Here is a 24704-nt window from a genome sequence, read left to right on the forward strand (position 1 = left end):
CACTAACTACTCCATAAAGTGAACAAACTTGAAAGCTGAACAAATTTCGTTTTTGTCATAAACGTGAGTACTATGTACTATGTAAATAATCAAAATTATAAATAAACTTTCTCAATTGTTGCTTTAGATATTTACCCTCCATGTTATAATAAACTTTATGCGCTTTACAGACTATCAGTTATTCCGGACGGAATGTCGATCCCATAAACATGCAGCAGTATCGATTATGCCTTTGGACTTAACTTATAATGTGCACCATATATGGGATATGTTCGACACGAGCACTGTCGTCCGGAATAACTGATAGTCTGTAAAGCGCATTACTAAAAAATTATAATGTTACTCTGCTTTAATAGATTTATTTTTGATTTTAGCGGCTAAACTCGAACTTAGTACTCACCTAAAAGCGGACATAGTACTTACCTTATAGCGTTAGGCAAATGCTAAAATACATGAAATTTGACGTTAAAAGCAAATTCACAATGTCAAATACAGTTTCAAATATATCTATGGATTTTTTTTGTGATCTCGTTTTGCTGTTTTTCGTGAATTTTAATTGTTAATTTAAATTACTTTATAACTCCATACCGACTAATATTTTTCAGATATCTTTTTTTAATTTTTTATGAAATTAATTGTTAAATTAAAGTTTTTATTTACGCACTAAGTGTGTAAATATGACAATGACGATAGGCGAAATATTTTTACTGCGACGACAAACACAATAATATTGTCGGCAAATGTTTAATCTTTTCTTCAGGTTTTCGAGAGTTTTTTTTTGTCAATACAAGATGATTTTTCAATATTAAACATTGAAGTTGAATAAAAACATGTAATAGCTTGTTATTTGTTGAATTATTTTAAGAAAAAATAATTTCCACGTGAACAGGCAACAACAATGGTGAGTTCAAAAAATTGATGTATTGGCAACACTATTCCATTTTTCGCCAAGGAATTAGAATTTTATTTAATTTGGCGACACTCCGCTAGCCGCCACGGTATTTCGTTGCGGATTTTGGGCATTTCGTAAGAAATGCACTTACACATGTGTTCGCCTACCGCCTATCGCTATGATTATATTTACACACTAAACACATTCAATTCTTGATGTTGTTTGACAAATATGTACTTTTTATTGTGAATGGAATATTGTTGATGCTAAAATCGATTTCCCGGCAAAATAATTCGATAACTAAACCCGTAGGTAAAAAGAAGACAACAATACGGCTGTTTTCTTTCAGCACTGGGTACCCTAAGCCGTGAAGGACTAAAAGAAAACAGAGTACTCGCTTATCCAGAACATCTCCAAAAATATGCAACACTGTCATCAGCTGTTTAAAAACAATCACAGAAAAGAAGTTAAATCTTGCATTTCTAATATATGAAATGCTCCAATTTGTAATAAATATTTACTGCTGCGATTATTTATGACACTGTACCACTTTGAATTACATGTTTTTTGATAAATTAGTCACAATAAGTTGCTATTGTGAATCACTTTATCAAAATACAATCCGGCAACATCGGCGCGACTTGCACTGATGAGTTGTTCTGGATAGAACACCAGTGCAACGATGTTCTGGATAGCCCATACAAATGTTGCATCCCAAGGCATATTAAAGAGGTAAAGTCATGCAATCAGGTGACTAATATCGACATTCATCTTGTCAAAGGCTTTGTTTACGTTTAGTAGGTTTGTTTACATTCTTTGTGTACATAAATATTACAATACAACAACACTACGCATACACAAAATGTCAACTTAAGTGACCTGCCTATTTAGTTTGACTTTCTAAATATCATGGCGGTGTACACACGTTTGCTCGTGACTTTACCTTTAATTAATATGCCTTGGTTGCATCCAGTGCTAAAAGAAAACAGCCCTAATATTAACCGGTAGGGGTATTAGGGATAACAGGGCGATTCAAAAAAAAATATATTAAAACGTTTGTTAGATGCCGTTACAGTTTAAAACTTATATACCATTCACACCATAATCGCATTTCATATTAATGGCGTTTCCTTTTCTTTATTAAGGTGGATTACATACCACGCGGTCATGCGTGCTATTGTCAAAATTTTAATGTGGGAACTGCTATTGTTGTTAAATGTGGGAACTGCTATTGTTGGAGTTACACAACAAAAGTATGTAATCAGCAAATTTAATGGTGTTCCGACGCAATGGTGTTCCGACACATGGTGTTCAATTGAAGAATCGTATTCGTCAACGCATTCGAAAACAACGTACGCACGCATGACCGCATGGTATGTAATTCCACCTTTATTAGGCTTATATTTTGAAACAACAAATCGAATGGCAATGAGATTAGTTGTACAACCAATTTTACAATCACATTTATGCGCTTTACAGACTATCAGTTATTCCGGACGGAATGTCGGTGTTTGTAAAGAATCTTACAGTGTGTCGGATCGATAAGACTTGTCGGCGATGACTAAATAATCGGTAAATGTGTTATCGATCCCATAAACATGCAGCAGTATGGATTATGCCGTCGGACGTAACTTATAATGTGCACAATATATGGGATATGTTCGACACGAGCACTGTCGTCCGGAATAACTGATAGTCTGTCTGTAAAGCGCATTACATTTCATTCAAATTTTCTGAGCTAAATTTTTGCAACATTATTGTAGCAACTTGATACTGACGGTTTTTGGGTCATTTGGAAAAAAAATACAACAATTATTAATATTTTTTCTGATTTAAATACATATTTTTGATTAATTGGCGGCTAATTTTGAGTCGAGATGAGTCGATATACTCGGCGGCGGCTTCGAATGGCAAAAACTGTCGGCGCGACTCGGCGGCTTTATTCTTTTAACAGTGACCACAGATAAAGGGCTTATGTATCAGGCTCACTTAGACTATTCAGTCCATTGTGATACCATAGTGGTGATGATGATATGGAACTTTGGAATGCTGGCAGGTAATTGCTTACATGACCAGCTGACTGTCATTTTTTGCATGCGAAATAATGTGCCAGGCTATTTTTTCGCGCGAATTGTGACATTTTTGTGTCAACATGTTGTTAGCGTTTTTGCTTGTTAAACTCAGTAATATTTGAGCGAAAAATGTCCCCAATAATTTCGCAAATGTTAATACTAGGCTTTACGTGGAAAACAGTCTTATACGTTACCCAAATTTCCTTATAATAAAATTTTTGGTACATTTCCCCCCATATAATCCCCCCACTATAATCACTTGAGATATTCCAATCATACTTTATAATAAAATTCCCTAAAAATAAAACAAAATGTTTATGATTTGCTTCACTATTATATTTCAATAGTTTTTTACGCTTTTAACAAATTTCGTTTGTTTCTCTTGTGGGTACTTTTTGTTAAAAGGACCATTTTGGGGAATTCTTTGTCAATCGGATATATCCATCGGCTATGACCTTCTCTCGTATGATATAAAATTCTTAAATGTTTAAATTCATATATTTATTATCGTTTGCTATTTGACTTTTCATTTCTTTTTCTTTCGGGAGTTTTTAAATCCACTCTGCGTTCAATTTCGGCTCTGTTTTTTTCCTCATTCTAATATATTAATAAATTTATAATTTTATATATACTGATAATTATGGCGTCTTTTTAAAATCATATTTTATATTTGTTTTAATTTTTTTTCACTAATTTATGGCTCGATTAAATACAATCTTTTAAATTGCTGATTTCTGTTTGGAATTTTGTTTTTAATCAATTTCTTGATTCATCCTAGGTTTTATTACTAAATACATACATAAGATATGTGTAAACACACATAAAGTATTTTTTTAAGACTTGGGTCATTTCGCTGCAAAAGAAAGATTTGCGATGAAATGCATATTTATATTAGACTTTTCTTTAAGTTGAATGAAAGCACTCAGTTTTACGGGATTTGGTATTTGTTTCACTCGATAATATATGAATCTTTTAGGGGCAGTCTTTGTCTGCTGCCACAAATACAAAAAATGATCAAAACTGCCAGAAATGGTTAACAGTAGTTGATAGATGCAAACACAATTTTGTGTTTTAAATTTCTTATACTACGTTCACACTATGCTTGAAATCTTCAATTTTGAAAGACGAATAGTACGTAGTATTATAACCATGATGTACTGCAATACTTTATAATTTGTTTATCTACTCCAGCCAACGATTACTATTATTTCTTTTTACCGATTTTCCATTTAAAATGTCCGAACCAATGAATTTTTTTTAACTCGTCTCTGCATGCATTTTTGATATATTGTTTTATGCGCTTTACAGACTATCAGTTATTCCGGACGACAGTGCCCGTGTCGAACATATCCTATATATTGTGCACATTATATGTTAAGTCCGAAGGCATAATCGATACTGCTGCATGTTTATGGGATCGATAACACATTTACCGATTATTTAGTCATCGCCGACAAGTCGTATCGATTGGACACACTGTAAGATTCTTTACAAATGCCGACATTACGTCCGGAATAACTGATAGTCTGTAAAGCGCATTATCCGATTGGTAATGAGATTAGTCGTACCACTAATCTTACAATCACATTTACATTTCATTCAAATTTTCTGAGCTAAATTTTTATAGCAACTTGATACTGACAGATTTTGAGTGGAAAGTTAAATATTTTGACAAAAAATACAACTGATTTAAATCAATATTTTTGAATAATTGGCGGCTAATTTTGAGTCGAGATGAATCGACATATTCGGCGGCGGCTTCTACTGGCAAAATCTGGTATCTGATTGGTTATGAGATTAGTTGTACAACCAATCTTACAATCAAATTTACATATCATTCAAATCTTTTGAGGGAGATTTTTGCGAAATTATTATAGAAATCTAATATTGAATAATTGTGGATCGAAAGCTCAAAATTTTAGCAGAAAAGACAAGAATTTTCTATTTCTAATAAATTTTTTGATTAATTGGTGGCTAAATTTGAGTCGAGATGAGTCGACATATTCGGCGGCGTCAACTGCCAAAAAAGGGTGGGCAGCGGCTAAAATCAGCGGCGCAACTCGGCGTCTTCATTCTCTGAGTGTGAACGTAGTATAAGCTGATGTTGTTTTATTGTGCTTGTTTATCTACTATGAATCGCCCTGTTAATGCGCTTTACAGACTATCAGTTATTCCGGACGGAATGTCGGTGTTTGTAAAGAATTTTACAATGTGTCGGATCGATACGACTTGTCGGCGATGACTAAATAATCGGTAAATGTGTTATCGATCCCATAAACATGCAGCAGTATCGATTATGCCGTCGGACTTAAATTATAATGTGCACAATATATGGGATATGTTCGACACGAGCACTGTCGTCCGGAATAACTGATAGTCTGTAAAGCGCATAACGCACGCAAATTGCACTACACTTACTGGGCCGTTCAGACATATGTAGTTTGTTGTACAACTTTATGGCGATTAATGTCTTACAAAGGCTTCCCTTTATAATTGGTTTTGTAATTATTTGGGGGCGCAAACTAGTGACGCATGTTAGTATTATGCGCCTTGCAGACTATAAGTTTATCTGAACGACAGTGGTCTCGTCGAACATATCCCATATATTGGCCACATTATAAGTTGAGTCCGAAGGCATAATCGATACTGCTGCATGTTTATGGGATCGATAACACATTTACCGATTATTTAGTCATCAACGAATTGTCGTATCGATTGGACACACTGTAAGATTCTTTACAAACAAAGACATTCCGTCCGGAAAAAACTTATAGTCTGTAAGATGCATTACAGTGATGTAATGTTGGCATAGGTCTGAACGGCCAATTAAAGATCGGTAGATCGTATATTTATTTTGACGCCGGAAATAAATGCATTGCTTCCCTTTGCCTTTGAAAGAAAAAAATAATAATAAGTATGCTCGACTTTAAACTCTAGGAAATCTATAATAGTTTTATATTTATAATTGTTTTCTTTTATTTTTTGTAATTTCGGAGTATTTTTTATACTTGTGTTTTTTTTTTTTGTCTAAATCTAAAAATTATCGAAAATAATAAACCTAATTGTAATGTCTTCACATTATAAATCTACACAAAATTAACATTAAATATATTTATAATAATATAATATATATGTATGTATAATATTAATATTATTAATTTATGTATGTATACGTATTGGTTTCGATTTTTACTTAGTTTGTTTTTTGTTTTAAAAATGCATACAATTAGTAAAATAATCTCTAAACTATACACAAAAAAGCTTGAAGCCTTCTAACAATCTCTCCATTTGTTTGGTTTTTGTTTTGTTTTATGTTAAAGTTTTCGTTTTTTTTTTTATCAAAATTATAATCATAATATGTCTGTAGATCATTTGCTTCTCCATCAACCCTAGGCATAGTTTATATCATATAAAAAAGAGAATTAACAGATGATTTATTGAAAAATATTTTTTTTTTAATTTTGGGGGCGCAAATGTTCACTTTACTTTCCTGGGGGTCTTTTTGGGGTTTCTATCAAAAAATTATAATTTTGGACTTTTTTGTCTTTCACACAATTAAATTTTTTGTTATTTCCTCTTTTGGCTGGGTTCTGACTTTTTTTAAATCCCTGCTTCTAAAACTCTATTGCAAGCGTTTTATTTAGGCAATTCATAAAACTGGACGGGAAGCGCTTTAGGTGTTATAATCTCATCATCAAAATCTTCATCATGTATGGAATAGTCTCCACCACCTCCACCGCCACCATTTCCTCCACTTTGTTCATGATCGAATTCATTGGGAACAATTTCGACATCGGTAGGTGTTCCCAGTGTTGAAGAGCGTCCATTATTGCCTCCGGCATAATTTGTTCGCGATTTATGTTTGATTACATATTCTCGCAAGAGATGCGAATAAAGGATATCATCTATGTAGAACATTGTACCCAAATTATAAACGAAAACTTCACTTTCTGTTATTTTGGCATTATTCACACTGGTAGCATTACTGCCGGGATTTCGGGTGATTTTAATGTGACCTCCACCTATTGTCTCGAAAACTTCGTTATCTTTGAGATCACGATTGTAGAGACGTCCTTTCACGAAATGATTCAGAAGCATTTTAACTCCTCGCTGTGATGCCTGCAATGAATTATTAAATATTGCTATATTAAAAAAATATATATAGAATTCATAACTAAATCATATTTTAAAAGTGTTAACGTTCCATAATCAAAGAATCATGATGTGACTAGAACAGGTGGTGTATCCCAAATATATGCTCAAATTGTAATCATTGTATTGTAACAAATGCCAGGATTTTTATTGTTTTCTTCCATTTTTTAGTAAAAAATGGCTTCAACCATAACTTTTTTTACATCTTCATTGTTTATGTTTCTCCTTATTTTGTCATGTTGTCATCATATTTGTTTGTGCTGTGTAAGAGCAAAACTTGAACGAACACACAACAAATAGGCGAACCTCTATCGTAGTGTTTATCCGACCGTGCAAGGTCCGCTTTAAACGGACATCTCTCCATTGGAATCACGGTTGCCACAGTTGGTAGAATTCTACCAAAAAATAAGAAATACAAGTTTGACAAAATGTTCTATAGAAATAAAATTTTGACGAAAATTTTCTATAGAAATAAAATTTTGACGAAAATTTTCTATAGAAAAAAAATTTGGCAAAATTTTTCTATAGAAATAAAATTTTAGCAAAATTTTCTATAAAAATAAAATTTTGACAAAATTTTCTACAAAAATAAAATTTTGACGAAAATTTTCTATAGAAATTAAATTTTGACGAAATTTTCTATATAAATAAAGTTTTGACGAATATTTTCTATAGAAATAAAATTTTGACAAAATTTTCTATAAAAATAACATTTTCTATAGAAATAAGATATTGACAAAATTTTCTATAGAAATAAAATGTTGATGAAAATTTTCTATAGAAATTAAATTTTGACGAAAATTTTCTATAGAAGTGACATTTTGAAAAAAATTTCTAAAGAAATAAAATTTTGACGACATTTTCTATAGAAATGAAATTTTGAAAATTTTTCTATAGAACGTTTCTATAGAAATAAAATTTTGGCAAAATTGTCTATAGAAATAAAATTTTGGCAAGATTGTCTATAGAAATAAAATTTTGACAAAATTTTCTATATAAATAAAATTTTGACAAAATTTTCTATATAAATAAAATTTTGACAAAAATTTTTATAGAAATAAAATTTTGACGGAAATTTACTATATAAATAAAATTTTGACGAAATTTTCTATAGAAATGAAATTTTGACAAAATTTTCTATAGAAATGAAATTTTGACAAAATTTTCTATAGAAATAAAATTTGGCAAAAATTTGCTATAGAAATAAAATTTTGACGAAAATTTTCTATAGAAATCAAATGTTGACGAATAGTCTAAGTGAGCCTGAATCTTAATCGGGCTGCCACTTTAACCTAACCTAACCTAACCTAACCTAACCTAACCTACTATAGAAATAAAATTTTGACAAAATTTTCTACAAAAAAAATACAATTTTGATAAAAAATTCTATAAAGATAAAATTTTGACAAAATTTTCTATAGAAATAAAATTTTGAGAAATTTTCTACTGAAATAAAATTTTGACAAAAATTTCTATGGAAATAAAATGTTGACAAAATTTTCTATAGAAATAAAATTCTGATATTTTTTAAGTTGTGTAAAGGTTTCTTTAAATTTTGGTAGATTATTTTTGGCACGAGTGGCAACCGTGATTTGAATTCGTTTTATAAATCGTTTTTGATGAGTTGTGTAAAATAGAAAAAAAATAGTAAAATTAAGTCGTCCTATATAATTGAGGGTTAAGGGTACAGCCGTAAAGCTGACTGTGACAAAAATTTTGTGTCAGCTGCTGACGTCAAAAATGGACCATTTTCTGACAGAGACGAATATGTGATTGAAAGCTTGGCTGTACAATTAATCTCACAACAATTCGGAAACATGAAGTATGATTTTTGTAAGAGATAATTTAACGGAACCGATGTTAGCACAGTCGTCAACCGCTGCCGCCAGTGACAGATATTTAGAGATGAGATAAGATAAAAATCGATAGATGCGTCATTGATCTCATAAATTATCAGCAGTATCGATTACGACGTCGAGCAAAAATTATGGTGTGGTCAAAATTTTAGATTTGTGTCGAAATTTTGGATACCGATAAATGAATATGATACGGTGGCTGACACTCAATTTTTACAACTGACGGATCTATATCTAATCTGAACCGATTTCTTCCAAAATCAATAGGGTTATATTCTGACCTAAAACACATTCATGTGCCAAATTTGAAGTCGATTGGACTAAAATTACGACCTAGACTTTGATAACAAAAATGTGTCCACAGACAGATAGACGGACATGGCTAGATCGATTCAGGGACCGCCCCCGAGCATTATTTCCAAAGAAACCATATGTCTATGCCGTCTCTTTCTGTGTCTTGCAAACATATGTACTCACAGACATTATAATACATAGATGATCCACTATTCTCTTTAAAAAAATGTGTCAGTTCCAAAAATTAATTTTCTGACATTTCGTTTTGATTTTTTCGTTAAGAGTCAGCCCCGACCATTAATTTTCGTGCATTTGCTTTTGTGTGGTGTTCGTAAAGAGCAATGCTGCTCAAAATTAAATTTCGTATTTTCGCGGTTTTGGCCACAATTTTTTGTTCAAATATGAACTTTTAATATATTAATTTATTTATAAATCCTTTGGTGCATCATAAACGTTCTAATTTTGTGTAAAAGTGGCAAACTACAAAAAGGAAAACGAAAGAGATTGTAAGCGTGCTCTTATTTTTCTCGTTTATTCTTAATCTTCGGAACTGTCAAACATAGTTTGACACCCATGGCTCATCTATATGTATTATAATGTCTATGTATGTACTAACTTATAATACACGGTTCCACAGTTTGGCGCAGGGTATACAAATGCCTAGTGTCAATTAAAAAAAATGATAACCATTTCCCCCAAGGAATTAGAACAGATTTCAGTCACATTTTAAGCTTCCCATAAAAAATACACGTAAACAAGTGTTCGCCTAACGCCTAACGCTGTGGCTAGATTTATCTTACGGGAAATGGAACAACCACTGGACTGGTTCAGAACTAGTCCATGGTCTGTATGGACCAGTTCAAGTTCTGGTCAAAATGTATGGAAAGGTCCGGTCACTTTAACATGGGTTTGTCATTGACGGGGTAAATTTACACTTAGACTCATTCCAAAGGACACGTCCTGGGACAATTTAGCAGGAGCACTCCATAGACAGGTCCTCAGGAACCACTCTCGGACAAACTCTTATGCGTCTTACAGACTATAAGTTTTTCCGGACGGAATGTCTGTGTTTGTAAAGAATCTTACAGTGTGTCCAATCGATACAAATTGTCGGCGATGACTAAATAATCGGTAAATGTGTTATCGATCCCATAAATATCCTGCAGTAACGATTATGCCTTCAGACTTAACTTATAATGTGGCCAATGTATAGAATAGGTTCGACACGAGCACTGTCGTTCGGATAAACTTATGTCTGCACGGCGCATTAGATATCTGTTTCATTTTGGGCATCCGAATCGCATTCGAAATTTTGAAAACTTTTGAAATATATCGAACAATGGGTTATTCTGTTATTATTTATTTCATTAAATGTGTAGATACAAAACGATTTTAATATCAAGCTAGTACGGAAATCATTAAATTACGACTATTTAAAAATTGCAACTAACTGGAGCATCTGTACCAGTTCTGTGATGGGTCCATCAGTGGCAATTTGCACGAAATTTTTCCGTAGGGTACACACTAGAATTGACTCAAGCCAGCGTTACCATGTGTTTCCTATTGAATACCCAAATTGTCGTTCGAATAAAAATTTAAGTTTTGTTTGTACAACTTTTTGGGGACCTACCATTGACACATGGTTTTAAATATCCAACCAAAACCCAGTAACAATTCTTTCTATTTTAAAATTCATTAACATATATGTTATATGTCTTACCATAACATCATCACTGAGCTTATCGAAACCTAGTTTCTCAAAAGCTTTATCATCGGGAACAAAGAATGTGTAATTTGCTCCTGAGACATGGGGTGCAATTTCAGCATTATTTAAAAATCTGGAATAATAGAAAATGTTCACATAAATCAAACAGACAAAACAATAATTGTTGTGCGAATGTTGGCGGGAGGGGGTAATTATCCTCCCTATTAATCGTAATGCAAACATAGACATAAAATACCTGGTGATTTGTGTGAATCTAGGATCTCGTTCCAAAGCCAAAAAGGAATGTGATAGAAATTGAGCACCAAACCATGGGAATGCTAATAATGGTGGCGTCTCTTTATCCTTGTGCATCTGTGGGTTGGGTGGGATTGTGGATTAAAAGAAAGAATAAAATACAATTCGTTGATAACATTAAACGTTAGGCGACCATTATGAACACACCATTTACCTGATGCAATTTCGATACAACCGCCTCGGAAACAAACAGCACCTCGGTTATGATAAACACTTGATTGCCATTTGACAATATATAATCGGACATTATGGAAACATTGTTGACGGTAGGCGATGCTGTATTCGTAGAGAAGAGAAGAGAAAAAGGAAGCAAATATAAATCAAGGATTAATCCTAAAAGCAGCCATGTTAAGTGAGGACGACCAAGGGGATAGAGGAATACTCCTCCAGGGCCATTTAAAACCCCATCGGGGCCACTCACTCCCCTCACTTGGTTACAGGGAAGAACACATTTTCATTCATTTGTGTTGTACTTACGTTGTCCCCGAAACAGAACACTCTCACCTCCCATGGTGCGTACTGTCATTTGGTCCATATTCTTGAGCTCATTCATACGCAATGGCTTTTGGGTGGGCAAGAAATGATTGCGCAACACACTTTCGGTAAACTCCTGTACACTGAATGGATAGAAGCCCCAGTCAATTGGATGCCAACGTTGGAAGGCATTGTCGGTGGGTATGAGTATTGTGTATGAGCCATCGTCCATTATTTGTGTGAGATTACTTTTCGAAAGGAAATGCTGGAAAACTTTTGTACCACTTTTCATGCTGCCAAGGAAGGACATTAGGGGGCTGGCCTTTGACTCCTTAAGGATGGGTTCGTTCTTTGTGTGTGCAATATTGCTGCTGGAATTGCGCATCTCCAAACGTTGTGGTTCGTTGTAGCGACTGTAAAATGGTAAAAGTTTAGGACATTAGGCAAACGCTTCGCATCGACTTCTGTTTAGTATGGAGAAGGCCAACAAATGTTGGAAAGGGGAAATTAAAAAAAAAAAAAAAATTATTTATACAGCGGATGTTTAAAAGCTTTTAAATTTATCATTGGCCAATATTGTTGTTCGGCAGGGGATTACGGACAAAATTGAAAGTAACTTATGGAAAAATAGCATAGAAAGAAAGTTAGTTGGAATGGATGGAGAGGATGTGAAATAACCTAGAGCAAAAAATGCATATTGCCTGAACAAGAAAATTAAGGTAATTGAGTTTATAAGCGTAGGATCAATTACGAGGATTGCCTTTCATATTTCGAGATTAGGGAACCCTAGTGTTAAAATCTGCCAACTTATAGCTTCATCGTAAAGCTTAACATTTTTGATGTTATACGACGTCAGAGCGTTTTGATACACGAGCGCGATCTGTGTTGTTTAAAGCAACTTTAAATATTCTTCTCGCCCAAAAAATGGAATTAAATCGTGAACATTTTCGTGCGTTTATTTTTTAAAACTTTCGGCATGGATTAACTTAACAGCAGTGCATCGATGAACTTAGATCAATTTTTGGCGATGACCGAGGTTGTAGTACGAATTTCCTGAAGGTCATCCAAGTTTTTGAAACCATAAATGCTGCGTGCCAACTGATTTTGCAAGATCTCCATGTGACTTATCGTGAGATAGAATTAGCGCGATCAGCATGCATTTAATATTGCATGAACATATATATGTTTTCCGGAAATTCCATTGTGTTCTGTCATTAGCTAATATTTTAGTTATCGCCATGTGTATCCCGCATCGTGTACTTCGGCATCTACTAATCTTCTCCAAGTGTTCGATGGTCTCCCTCTTCTTCGACTTCTCTGTGGATTCCACTCGAGTTCTGTTCTTGCTATGTCATCGTGCGGCTTCCTATGTGGTATGCCCGATTCACATCAATTTTCTTCTTCGGATTTCCAATAATACAGGTTGATGCCTGATGGTAAGTCATAGGTCTTCGTTAGTGATAATGTTTGGCGAAAATATTCTGACTATTTTCCTTAGGCAGCGATTTATAAACACTTGAATAGCCTGTAGTTCTTTATTTGCGGGATTCCATGTCTCACATCCATACAGAATTACTGATTTCATACTGGCGTTGAAGATTTTAATTTTCGTGTTCCTCGATATGTCGAGTCGAGGTCGCAGAGGTTTCCTTGTAGTCTCCAGGTTATTCCTCTATGACTCGAGAATTATGTTGAAGAGGAGTGGTGGGAGGACACATCCTTGGCGTACGTCTATCTCAACTTTTATTTGGTCACTAAGCTCTTGTTCGTGTCGCATGAAGAAAGTGACAAATTGTGAGGGATTCAACGCGAGCATATTTGTTGGCTTTTTTTGCAGCCAAAAACATATGTTCGCGTTGAATCCCTCACAATTTCTCCATCGCTCAAAAACAGGCTCGTGCCGATTGGTCGAAAAAAATTTTGCAAAAATGCAATCGCGGTGTTGCGAAACACTTCTATGACATCGTGACAGGCGATGAATCGTGAATCGTATGCGTATGAGCCCGAAAGTAAACAACATTGGACTCTGTTGCTGTTTCAAGATGAGTCAAATCCAACAAAAGTTGCTCGTTCGCAAAGCACTTCCAAGCAAATTCGTGAAAACTAGACATCTCGTAATCGTACCACTAGAACAACGCAATTCTGAGTGGAGCACAACCATTTGTTTGTCAGTTGTCTACCGAGAAACAGGAAACCTAAGCGCCGAAGATGGATCACTCTTCACCACGACAATGCAATCTCTCACATCAGCTCAAGTAACTGCATTTTTCAGCAATCAAAACATCTATTTAATGGGTCATCTGTCGTATAATCAATACTTGGATTCGTTTTATGTGGGGGCTATACCAAATGTCGGACCGATATGGACCATCTTCAAACTTGAACTTGCTTGCAGAAAAATAACGAATCTTTGGCAAATTTCAGAACAAAAGCTCATCTACTGGAGGCTGTAACGTGACAACAGACAGACACATCGCCATCGAATTTCTCGTTGATCAAAATATATGTGTGCTTTATCCAAGGTTATCAGCTACCTGCAGCAAATTACACGAACATGGCCTTGGACACGAATTATGGCCGACAAAGCCATCTCACGCTGCGCAAAAGTGGCTCTGCATTATTTTTACCAATTCCTTGCGAAGTGCCTTCTTGAGATGATCGGCACTTTGGATTTTTTGGTGTCAACTTTGCACTCCAAAATATCTCAGGCGCAAAAAGTCCAACGGATTGAGTTCGCGGGATTTTGGTGACCAAATGTTAGACCGATATCTACTATCTTCGAACATCACCTGACCAAATGCTGGACCGTTATAGACCATCTTCGGATTTGACCTGAAATTGCTTGCAGACAAATAACGAATCTGTCACCAAATTTCCACTATTGGAGGCTCTCAGCAGACAGACAGGCGGACAGATCGGTAGAAATGAAGTGACGAGCTTCCTTTTTAAGTCATTCCTGGTTGACGCATGCTGATTCCTGTTGGAATGTCCAAGATCTCAATTATTTTGACGATCGATGAATACGAGCGGGTAACGACCATCGGTCGTTGCCCACACCAATTTCATTGCCGACGTTTGAGTTATGGCGCCCAATTGAAGGTTGAAATTTTCAGCTCACTCCTTTGACAAGTGAAAACGATCATTTCGTTTGTTTACAAATAGCTCAATTTGGAACTGGTCACTATCTTGCAAGCGAAGTAACTCCTCGGCATTTTCACTCAGTAATACTGGTTACATTTCTGAGTGTCGTGCAAGCAAAGCAAATCCTCGGTTTGTCATTGAAGTAAACATAGAATAGTGATGCACTCAGTAATTCAGTGATTTCACAGCTATAAAAAGTGTTCCCTTGTCATTGAGGTAAACATAGAATAGTGATGCACTCAGTGATAAGAGAGAAATTCTACTGCGATACCACAATGGACTGATTAGTCTAAGTAACCTTTAACTTTCTTTATGTGGAAACATGCGAAAATCATTCCGGTTCCTAAATCTAATTTGGATTTCCGTCCCATATCTATACTCAGCTACTTGTCTAAGGTTTTCGAGAAGATATTGCACTCTCAGATGTCAGAATATCTTCACCGGGAGTCACTGTTGACTGGTAGGCAGTCTGGGTTTCGCCCGGACCATAGTTGCATCACTGCCCTGGCGGAGGTTTCAGAATCGTTGAGAGGAGATATTGATGACAACAAAGTTGGATTTCTTGTACTTTTGGACCACTCAAAAGCGTTTGATTCTGTTGATCATCAAAATCTGGCCATGAATTGAGACGTTTCTTTAAATTCTCATCAACCGCATTGGACCTGATTACGTCGTACCTTAAGGACAGGATTCAAACAGTTTATAGTGGAGGCGATAGATCGGGACCTCACCCTGTATATAGGGGTGTACCACAGGGGTCCATTATAGGTCCGTTATTATTCTCACTATATGCCAACGATCTCCCCCTACAATTAGAGCATTGCAAGACTGTCATGTATGCTGATGACGTCCAGGTTTTCCTGAGCGGCAATGTTGGCAGTATCAGGGACACTGTAGAGAGGCTTAACTATGATCTTAACCGTGTATTTAATTGGGCGAAGCCTAACGGATTATTGCTGAACCCTACTAAATCGAAATGCCTTATAATACACAGGAACAAGCATTTCCACCCACATGCGCCGGATATTATTATAAATGGTCAGAAGGTAGATGTTGTCACCAGAGCGAAGAATTTAGGAGTAATTTTCAATAGTTCACTTAGTTGGACAGATAATGTCAATTCTGCTGCGGGCCAGACTTATGCTAGGTTAAGAGCGCTGTGGTTTAGCCATTTCTATACGCCACTGAACATACGAATTCTCTTGGCGAAAACTTTACTAGTACCAGGACTGATTTATGGCTGTGAACTTTTTGCTAATTGTGACTCGGGGAGTCTACGGAGGTTAAATGTTGCCTTCAATAGCATATGGATTCAGTTTTCAGACTCTCCTCAATTCAAAGGCTTTGATATTTTTGCAGAAACTTATAGTAAAACGGACACCGGATAACTTGTATTACAAATTGAGATTTGCAAGATCAAGCAGAGGAAGAAAAATAATACCATTTAGGCGTCGATGTCTTGTTTCCGAATGGCATTTCTTTATCAGTACAATACGTCTTTGGAACACATTACCGAGCAACATACAAAGCATCAGCAACCCCTTTATTTTTAAAAAGCGAATACTACAATTGTATCGGAATTAATTTACATCCATCTTGTCCTTCATAAACTTCTATTTACATACTATCACGTCTTTGCATTTAAATGTTAAATTTTTCTTCGATATTATTATAAATACTAAAAACATATTTCTTTTCAAAAATTATTTATTATATAAATTATTAATATTTAAAAGAAATGTTTTTCCTCAATTTTTTTTTCTTTTTTATAAAATTTCCCATAATATGAATTATTGTAATCCTAATTAAGATGGATATTATTTCAACTATTGAAATCTGCACTATAATTATAAGACATTGTCTTGCTGTGTAGAAATATACAAATAAATAAATAAATTTCTCAAAGCTTCTCTATATGGTTTCACTGCAATGTGGAACTCCGTTCGGACTCAGCTATAAAAAATAGGTCTCTTGTCATTGAGCTAAATATGGAATCGGGCAGAACTCTGTGATAAGAGAGAAATTCTCCACTTTTGTACAACAATGGTCTGAATAGTCTAAATGATCCTAAATTTTCGGAGACTCAAAGCTTCTCTAATTGGTTTCACCGCTATAAAAAGTGGTCCCTTGTCATTGAGGTAAACATAGAATAGTGATGCACTCAGTGATAAGAGAGAAATACACCACTTTGGTACCACAATGGACTGAATAGTCTAAGTGAGGTTGTAATATGGGGCTCCCACAATACCTAACGCAGGCTATCTCCGAAATTGACCTGCTTGCAGATAAATAAAGAACCTGTGCTCAATTTCTGGTGGATAGCTCCATTATTGAAAGCAGTAGTGTGACAACATATAGACAGAAGGACGGTGTTAGCTCCCCATACAATTTCTCCCTGATCAAGAATATATATATTTTATATGTTAGGAATTGTTACAAACAGAATGACAAACTCAACTCAACTTGAAAATGATCTAACTCTGATCTGAGGATCTGTGCTTGCTTTAAAGCGAATATTTTAGCCGCATTTTCTTATGATAAAATTAAAGCAGTGACTTTTGAAGAAAAACAATTTGTTCTGCCTCTCCTATGATATATACTGTCCTTGGAAGTATCTTTTGCCTCAAAACGAAAGCAATACAAGTTTCCCATACAAGAAAAAAATTATACAATGGGGAATCAAAAAAGTAAAATAAACGCAATCAACAAGGAATGGTCATCAATAACTACAAATTTTACTTCTACCACATATTTCAAAGTTCTTTCACATAAGAAGAACTCGAAATGTTACAAATGAAACCAATTTAGAACAAAAGCAAAACAACAAATGCTACTTAAGGGCCAAAACTTACATATTGCTACCCTCCTGTATGTTCCGCTTCGAATAAGGTGATTTGCGATCTCCCAAATAACCATCAATGGCCAATGCAATTAAATTATCATTGATGCGAACACGATGCAATATTTGGAAACCATTCAATAACCACACAACACCGTTGGGTGATTTCTCCAATTTGCGAAAGACAATCTTGTGGCCATTACCATTGCCATAGGACGAGGAGGAAGCCACCGATGATGACTCCTCATCGGCATAGTTGTCAAAAGCTCTACCCGGCACCATATGCTCCAGCATGAATTCCTTAAGGCGAGGCTTCTCAATGGTGCGCACATCAATTTTCGGTATAATTAAGGTGAATGGTATATCTGAAATGGTATCATATAAAAAGAAATGAAAAGAATCAGTATTGAAGGAGTATAGGAAATTGCATTTACAATTTTATTTTAATCATGGACAACAAGTCCGGCAGCTGTTGCATCAATAATGACAGCAATTTATTTTACATTTGGTGACTTAAAAACAAGCATTGCTATTGAAATGGGTCATACAATCAAAAAATGGAGATTTCATATCATATATTTGTCTTATCGATAATTTTACTTCATCTCCATATTGATTATTTGATGTTAATTACCAAGACAATTTACAGATCAGTAGGAGAATCAACAAATGCAAGTAGATCATATGGTTAGAAAACTTGAAGAACTGTTAAACGCTGTTCACACTATACTTTAATTCATTCCAGAGAATAGGAAAATATAAGAGAACGAAACTGTGAAGCGAAACTGGGTCAATAGGTGGCAGTCATGAGGAAAAATAAAATAAATTTCTCTAATGTCATGCAGTTTTTGCGGGTGTTTCTCTCAAATATCGTACAGTTTGCGTCGGCGTCATTCAGTTCTGTACTCTGCTTTACGAAACATAAGGAAATAGGATTTAGGACCTACTTCGTAATAAGAATAATAAATCTTTTCATTCTATTAAACTTCTGGCAGACAATGAAATTATAACTGCCGATACTTCTATAACCAATTTAACAGGTTGGCTGATAAGTCCCCGGTCTGACACATAGATGGCGTCGATAGTATTAAATGCATATTATTTTTATATAGTACCAACCTTCAAATGATTCGTGTCAAAATTTTACGTCTGTAAGTCAATTAGTTTGTAAGATAGAGCGTCTTTTGTGAAGTAACTTTTGTTATTGTGAAAAAATGAAAAAAAAGGAATTTCGTGTTTTGATAAAATACTGTTTTCTGAAGGGAAAAAACACGGTGGAAGCAAAAACTTGGCTTGATAATGAGTTTCCGGACTCTGCCCCAGGGAAATCAACAATAATTGATTGGTATGCAAAATTCAAGAGTGGTGAAATGAGCACGGAGGACGGTGAACGAAGTGGACGCCCGAAAGAGGTGGTTACCGACGAAAACATCAAAAAATCCACAAAATGATTTTGAATGACCGTAAAATGAAGTTGATCGAGATAGAGGAGGCCTTAAAGATATCAAAGGAACGTGTTGGTCATATCATTAATCAATATTTGGATATGCGGAAGCTCTGTGCAAAATGGGTGCCGCGCGAGCTCACATTTGACCAAAAACAACAACGTGTTGATGATTCTGAGCGGTGTTTGCAGCAGTTAACTCATAATACATCCGAGTTTTTCCGTCGATATGTGACAATGGATGAAACACGGCTCCATCACTACACTCCTGAGTCCAATCGACAGTCGGCTGAGTGGACAGCGACCGGTGAACCGTCTCCGAAGCGTGGAAAGACTCAAAAGTCCGCTGGCAAAGTAATGGCCTCTGTTTTTGGGATGCGCATGGAATAATTTTTATCGATTATCTTGAGAAGCGAAAAACCATCAACAGTGACTATTAAGCGTTTCAAGGTAGAAATCGCGGCAAAACGGCCCCATATGAAGTAGAAAAAAGTGTTGTTCCACCAAGACAACGCACCGTGCCACAAGTCATTGAGAACGATGGCAAAAATTCATGAATTGGGCTTCGAATTGCTTCCCCACCCACCGTATTCTCCAGATCTGCCCCGAGCGACTTTTTCTTGTTCTCAGACCTCAAAAGGATGCTCGCAGGGAAAATTTTTGGCTGCAATGAAGAGGTGATCGACGAAACTGAGGCCTATTTTGAGGCAAAACCGAAGGAGTTCTACCAAAATGGTATCAACAAATTGGAAGGTCATTATAATCGTTGTATCGCTCTTGAAGAGAACTATGTTGAATAATAAAAACGAATTTTGACAAAAACAAGTGTTTTTTTGTTAGACCGGGGACTTATCAGCCAACCTGTTATCAAAACAGCGCTTCTATCGCAATGCCGGTAATACCAGAACGCAGCGGTCATTGTGTGACATCTACACGATTGAAATTTGTTTTCTTTGCAGTAGAGCCCCTTTCTCATTCCTGTATTTCCTATTCTCTGTTCGTCCGATAATCCGGGTTACCGGATTTTTTCAATAGAGATCCCCAAATGTTCGAAAAAAGGAGACATTGATTGTATGGCCTAAAACAAAAATTCCTAAATATGTTGACTTTTTGAAAATTTAGTCAACATGTTATTTTTAAAGAAAAATTTGCTAAAATTTAGTTCTATAAAAACGTTTTCTTTTCTATAAAAATTTTGTCAAAATTTTATTTCTATAGAGAATTTAGCCAAAAATTTATTTCTATAGAAAATTTTTTATCAAAATTTTATTTCACATTTGTTGTTTTCATCTCAGCTTAAAAACCATTGCGTTGACTCAACTATAAGATTAGCTTAACCAATAGAGGAAAACATCAGCATGATCTACTTGCAGCAAAACTACGAGTATCAACCAATTATCAGAATAATTGCGGATAGTTCACTAAGCTCAAAGTGAACCACACTTGAACCTTCCGTAAAAAGGTTTATGATAGTCGGCTTTTGCCGAAATAAATCTTTGTACAAACATTTCTCTTCTCCTTTGCCACCTTGAAATCATCGATTTGAGTGCAGTTGGCTGGGTTTATTTTGAGGGTGCCTCCTCTTATTTCATATGTTTTGTTTTATTATTGTTGGTTTATATTTCAAACAAAACGAAGTGTGATTCACTTTGGGTTAGGAGAACTACCAGAATTTGTTCTGATAATTGGTTGATAGTTTTGTTGCAAGTGGAGGATGCTGATGAGGAATGTAGTAATTCCGAAACGTTCGTCCATCCAACCATCTTGCAGTCTATAGGGCTTTGCCCTAATATATTTGTCAAATATATTAGGGCTTTGCCCTAAAATATGTTTGACAAACATTCTTTTCCTCTATTGGTTTAAGATACACTTGTATGGTTTTTAAGCTGATATCAAAACAACAAATATGATTGAAGTAGAAACCAACAATAACAAAACAACACGAAAAATTTTATGTGTATAAAAATTTTTGTCAAAACTTTATTTCTATAGAAAATTTTGTCAAAATTGTATTTCTATAGAAAATGTTATCAAACTTTTATTTCTACAGAAAATGTTGTCAAAATTTTATTCCTATAGAAAATTTTGTCAAAATTTTATTTCTACGGAAAATTTAGTCAAAATTTTATTTCTATGGAAAATTTTGTCAAAATTTTATTTCTATGGAAAATTTTGTCAACATTTTTATTTCTATAGAAAATTTTGTTAGAATTTTATTTCTATAAAAAAAATTGTCAAAGTTTCATTTTTATAAAAAATTTTTGTAAAAATTTTATTTCTTTAGAAAATTTTTGTCAAAATTTTATTTCTATAGAAAATTTTATTCTATAGAAAATTTTATTCTATAGAAAATTTTTTATTTCTATAGAAAATTTGATTCTATAGAAATTTTTTTATTTCTATAGAAAATTTTGTCAAAATTTTATTTCTACAGAAAATTTTGTCAAAATTTTATTTCTATAAAAAATTTTGTCAAAATTTTATTCCTATAGAAAATTTTGTCAAAATTTTATTTCTACCGAAAATTTTGTCAAAATTTTATTTCTATAGAAAATTTTGTAAAAATTTTATTTCTATAGAAAATTTTGTCAACAGTTTATTTCTATAGACAATTTTGTCAAAATGTTATTTCTATAGAAAATTTTGTCAACATTTTTGTTTCTATAGAAAATTTTGTCAGAATTTTATTTCTATAGAAAATATTGTCTAAACTTTATTTTTATAGAAAAATTTTGTAAAAATTTTATTTCTTAAAAAATTTTGTCAAAATTTTATTTCTTAAAAAATTTTGTCAAAATTTTATTTCTATAGAACATTTTTTTAAAAATTTTATTTCTATAGAAAATTTTGTCAACATATTTTTCTAAAGAAAATTTTGTCAAAATTTTATTTCTATAGAAAATTTTGTCAACATATTTTTCTAAAGAAAATTTTGTCAAAATTTTATTTCTATAGAAAATTTTGTCAACATTTCTTTTATAGAACATTTTGTGAAAATTTTATTTCTATAGACAATTTTGTTAAAATTTTATTTTTACAGAAAATTTTGTCAAAATTTTTATTTTATAGATAATTCTTTTAGTTTCTTTTAGTTTGTATTTCTATAGAAAATGTTGTCAAAATTTTATTTCTACAGGAAATTTTGCCCATTTTTTTTCTATAGAAAATTTTGTCAAAATTTTATTTCTACGGAAAATTTAGTCAACATTTTATTTCTATGGAAAATTTAGTCAAAATTTTATTTCTATAGAAAATGTTGTCAAAATTTTATTTCTACAGAAAATTTTGCCAATTTTTTTCTATAGAAAATTTTGTCAAAATTTTATTTCTTTAGAAAATTTTTGTCGAAATTTTATTTCTATAGAAAATTTTGTAAAAATTTTATTTCTATAGAAAATTTTGTCAACATTTTTTTTTAAAGATAATTTTGCCAAAATTTTATTTCTATAGAAAATTTTGTCAAAATTTTGTTTTATAGAGAATTCTTTTAGTTGGTGAGGAATATTTATCAAAATCTACCAAAATATCAAGAATTCAAGCAATTTTCCAAACAGTAAAAAAACCTACCATTTTTGGTCTAATTCTACGAAATGTGTCAACCGTGGTCTAGATCCGGAAGTTAGGGAAGAATCGAAACCACTTACTGTGCAGCATTATTCTTTAGAAGAGTCAAGATACTGAACCCCTTTTTCTTTCAGGCTCTCACCATCTGCGAGAGTGTAGCTTAAGGAACACACTCACCTTCGTCAGGGCCTCTGATTTAAAGGAGACCACCACACGAAGAAGAAGTTGAGAAAATTACCGCGAGGAAGTAGAATGGACCTATAGAGGCCTAAGTAGACATCAATTCAATTGAAGAATTGTTGTCAACCTTTACAACCTAACCTAATAGTAAACTTAACTTTAACATTTTTCATTTCGTGTGCGATCAACCGGAATGTGCGTCGACCCGCTCTAATGTATTCTATTAATAGATATTATCTATAAACGAATACGCATTTGTCATAAAATAAATTCACTAACAATGAATCATTTTCCTAGAATGAATTCATCAGATTATTATTGTTTGGTTATTGGAATCTGTTATGGTCAAGATTTCGACTGGAGAAAAAAAAAAAATCATGTGTCATATTTCAAATCCATCTATTTGTATTACTGCACGTGGAACCTTAACAGTTTAACTGTCATAAATTTGCGCGAGGACAACTTTTTAATTAATTTAAAAGCGAATAGAATATTTCGAATAGCGCTAAACACTACACGGACGAAAAAGACTGTTGTTCATATGTTTGGGTGTAAAAATTATATGTTTGGAACTCAAATTTTTTTTAAGTGCAAGCAAATAATGTTCATAAACTAATAGCATAACATGTTTGGGACATATATGTTAATATGTTAGAACATATTATGTTTGGGATATAAAATGTTTGTAAATATAATATGCTTCGATGCAAACATATATTAATTTAGAAATAGACTATAAACATATACATGTTTAGAAAGAGAGACCTAGAGAGTATGATGCAAGTAAAATAATGGATGTAACCAATTGGCGCCTTAAAAATATATCCACACAAAGAAAATTTCATTAAAATTTCTTTCTACCAGTGTATGGTGAAACATACATAATATGTTTGAACAATACAAACAATATTTTGTTTGGACCAATCCTGAAAATATATATGTTTGAAGCAAAATGTGTTTGGGGTATATGTTACAGAAGCGCTTTTTTTTTGAGGGTGTACCTAACGAATTGAGAGAAGAAACGTGAATGTTGTCGAAAGCATTGTTCCATTGATATTCGTTCACCAAAAATACTTATTTCCTCCTTAAAGATATTGTTGACAACGAAATAAGACGAACGTGTTGCGAAGAATGGCCTATTGATCATATGATGTAAAGGCCTACCCTATCGGTCGGAAGGGTGACAGTGGCCCTTTTCTGGGATTCACAAGTTGTGATCCATATGGTATTCTTAGAGCCGGGTCCACTTGAAAACATTGTCACCATTAGTGTGTTAACATACACAGAAAAAAATATCACCAAAATATTTCCAATTAAAAAGTTAATTGAAGTTGAAAATTTTTTCAATTAATAAATTAATTGATTCAATTAACTTTTTAATCATGATAGAAACATTAAGTTAATTAAGTCAATGATTGAAATTTTTAAAATGTTTAATTAAAAAATTAATTAATACAAATAACTTTTTAATCAAATTCGGAAGACTAATTCAGTTAAAAAAAGTACTGATTTTTTTTACTTTTTTAATTAAAAATGTATTTCAAACAATCATTTGTTAATCCAAATAAAAACTCTAAGCCAATCTAACTAAGTAATTAAAAATAGTTACCTTTTTAAAAATAGTTACCTTAATAAATTAATTGCGTTTTGCAATCAACATCAATTAAATTTTTAATTGAATCAATTAAAAAATGAATTGAATTTTGCTGAAAAAATCAATTAATTTTTTCTATGCCCAATTAAAACTGTGATTGATACTATCATTTTCGTGATTGA

At 33.5% G+C, this 24704-nt stretch overlaps 1 protein-coding gene across 1 annotated transcript in view; it reads right to left on the reverse strand.

The window, feature by feature from the left end:
• Positions 1–3278: 3278 nt before the first annotated feature.
• The window catches only part of LOC142227028 (uncharacterized), a 41308-nt gene continuing 19882 nt past the window's right edge, over positions 3279–24704 (reverse strand). The window contains exons 3-8 of the mRNA XM_075297340.1: positions 17754–18105; positions 11764–12173; positions 11441–11562; positions 11228–11343; positions 10987–11104; positions 3279–7083 (exon numbers count right to left, since the gene is read on the reverse strand). Coding sequence (XP_075153455.1) covers positions 6601–7083; positions 10987–11104; positions 11228–11343; positions 11441–11562; positions 11764–12173; positions 17754–18105 — 1601 coding nt within the window. The 3' untranslated portion in view covers positions 3279–6600. The remainder of the gene's footprint in view (positions 7084–10986; positions 11105–11227; positions 11344–11440; positions 11563–11763; positions 12174–17753; positions 18106–24704) is intronic.

This window comes from Haematobia irritans, chromosome 2 (genome assembly GCF_050003625.1).
Source record: "Haematobia irritans isolate KBUSLIRL chromosome 2, ASM5000362v1, whole genome shotgun sequence".
In the NCBI taxonomy this organism is placed as follows: domain Eukaryota; kingdom Metazoa; phylum Arthropoda; class Insecta; order Diptera; family Muscidae; genus Haematobia; species Haematobia irritans.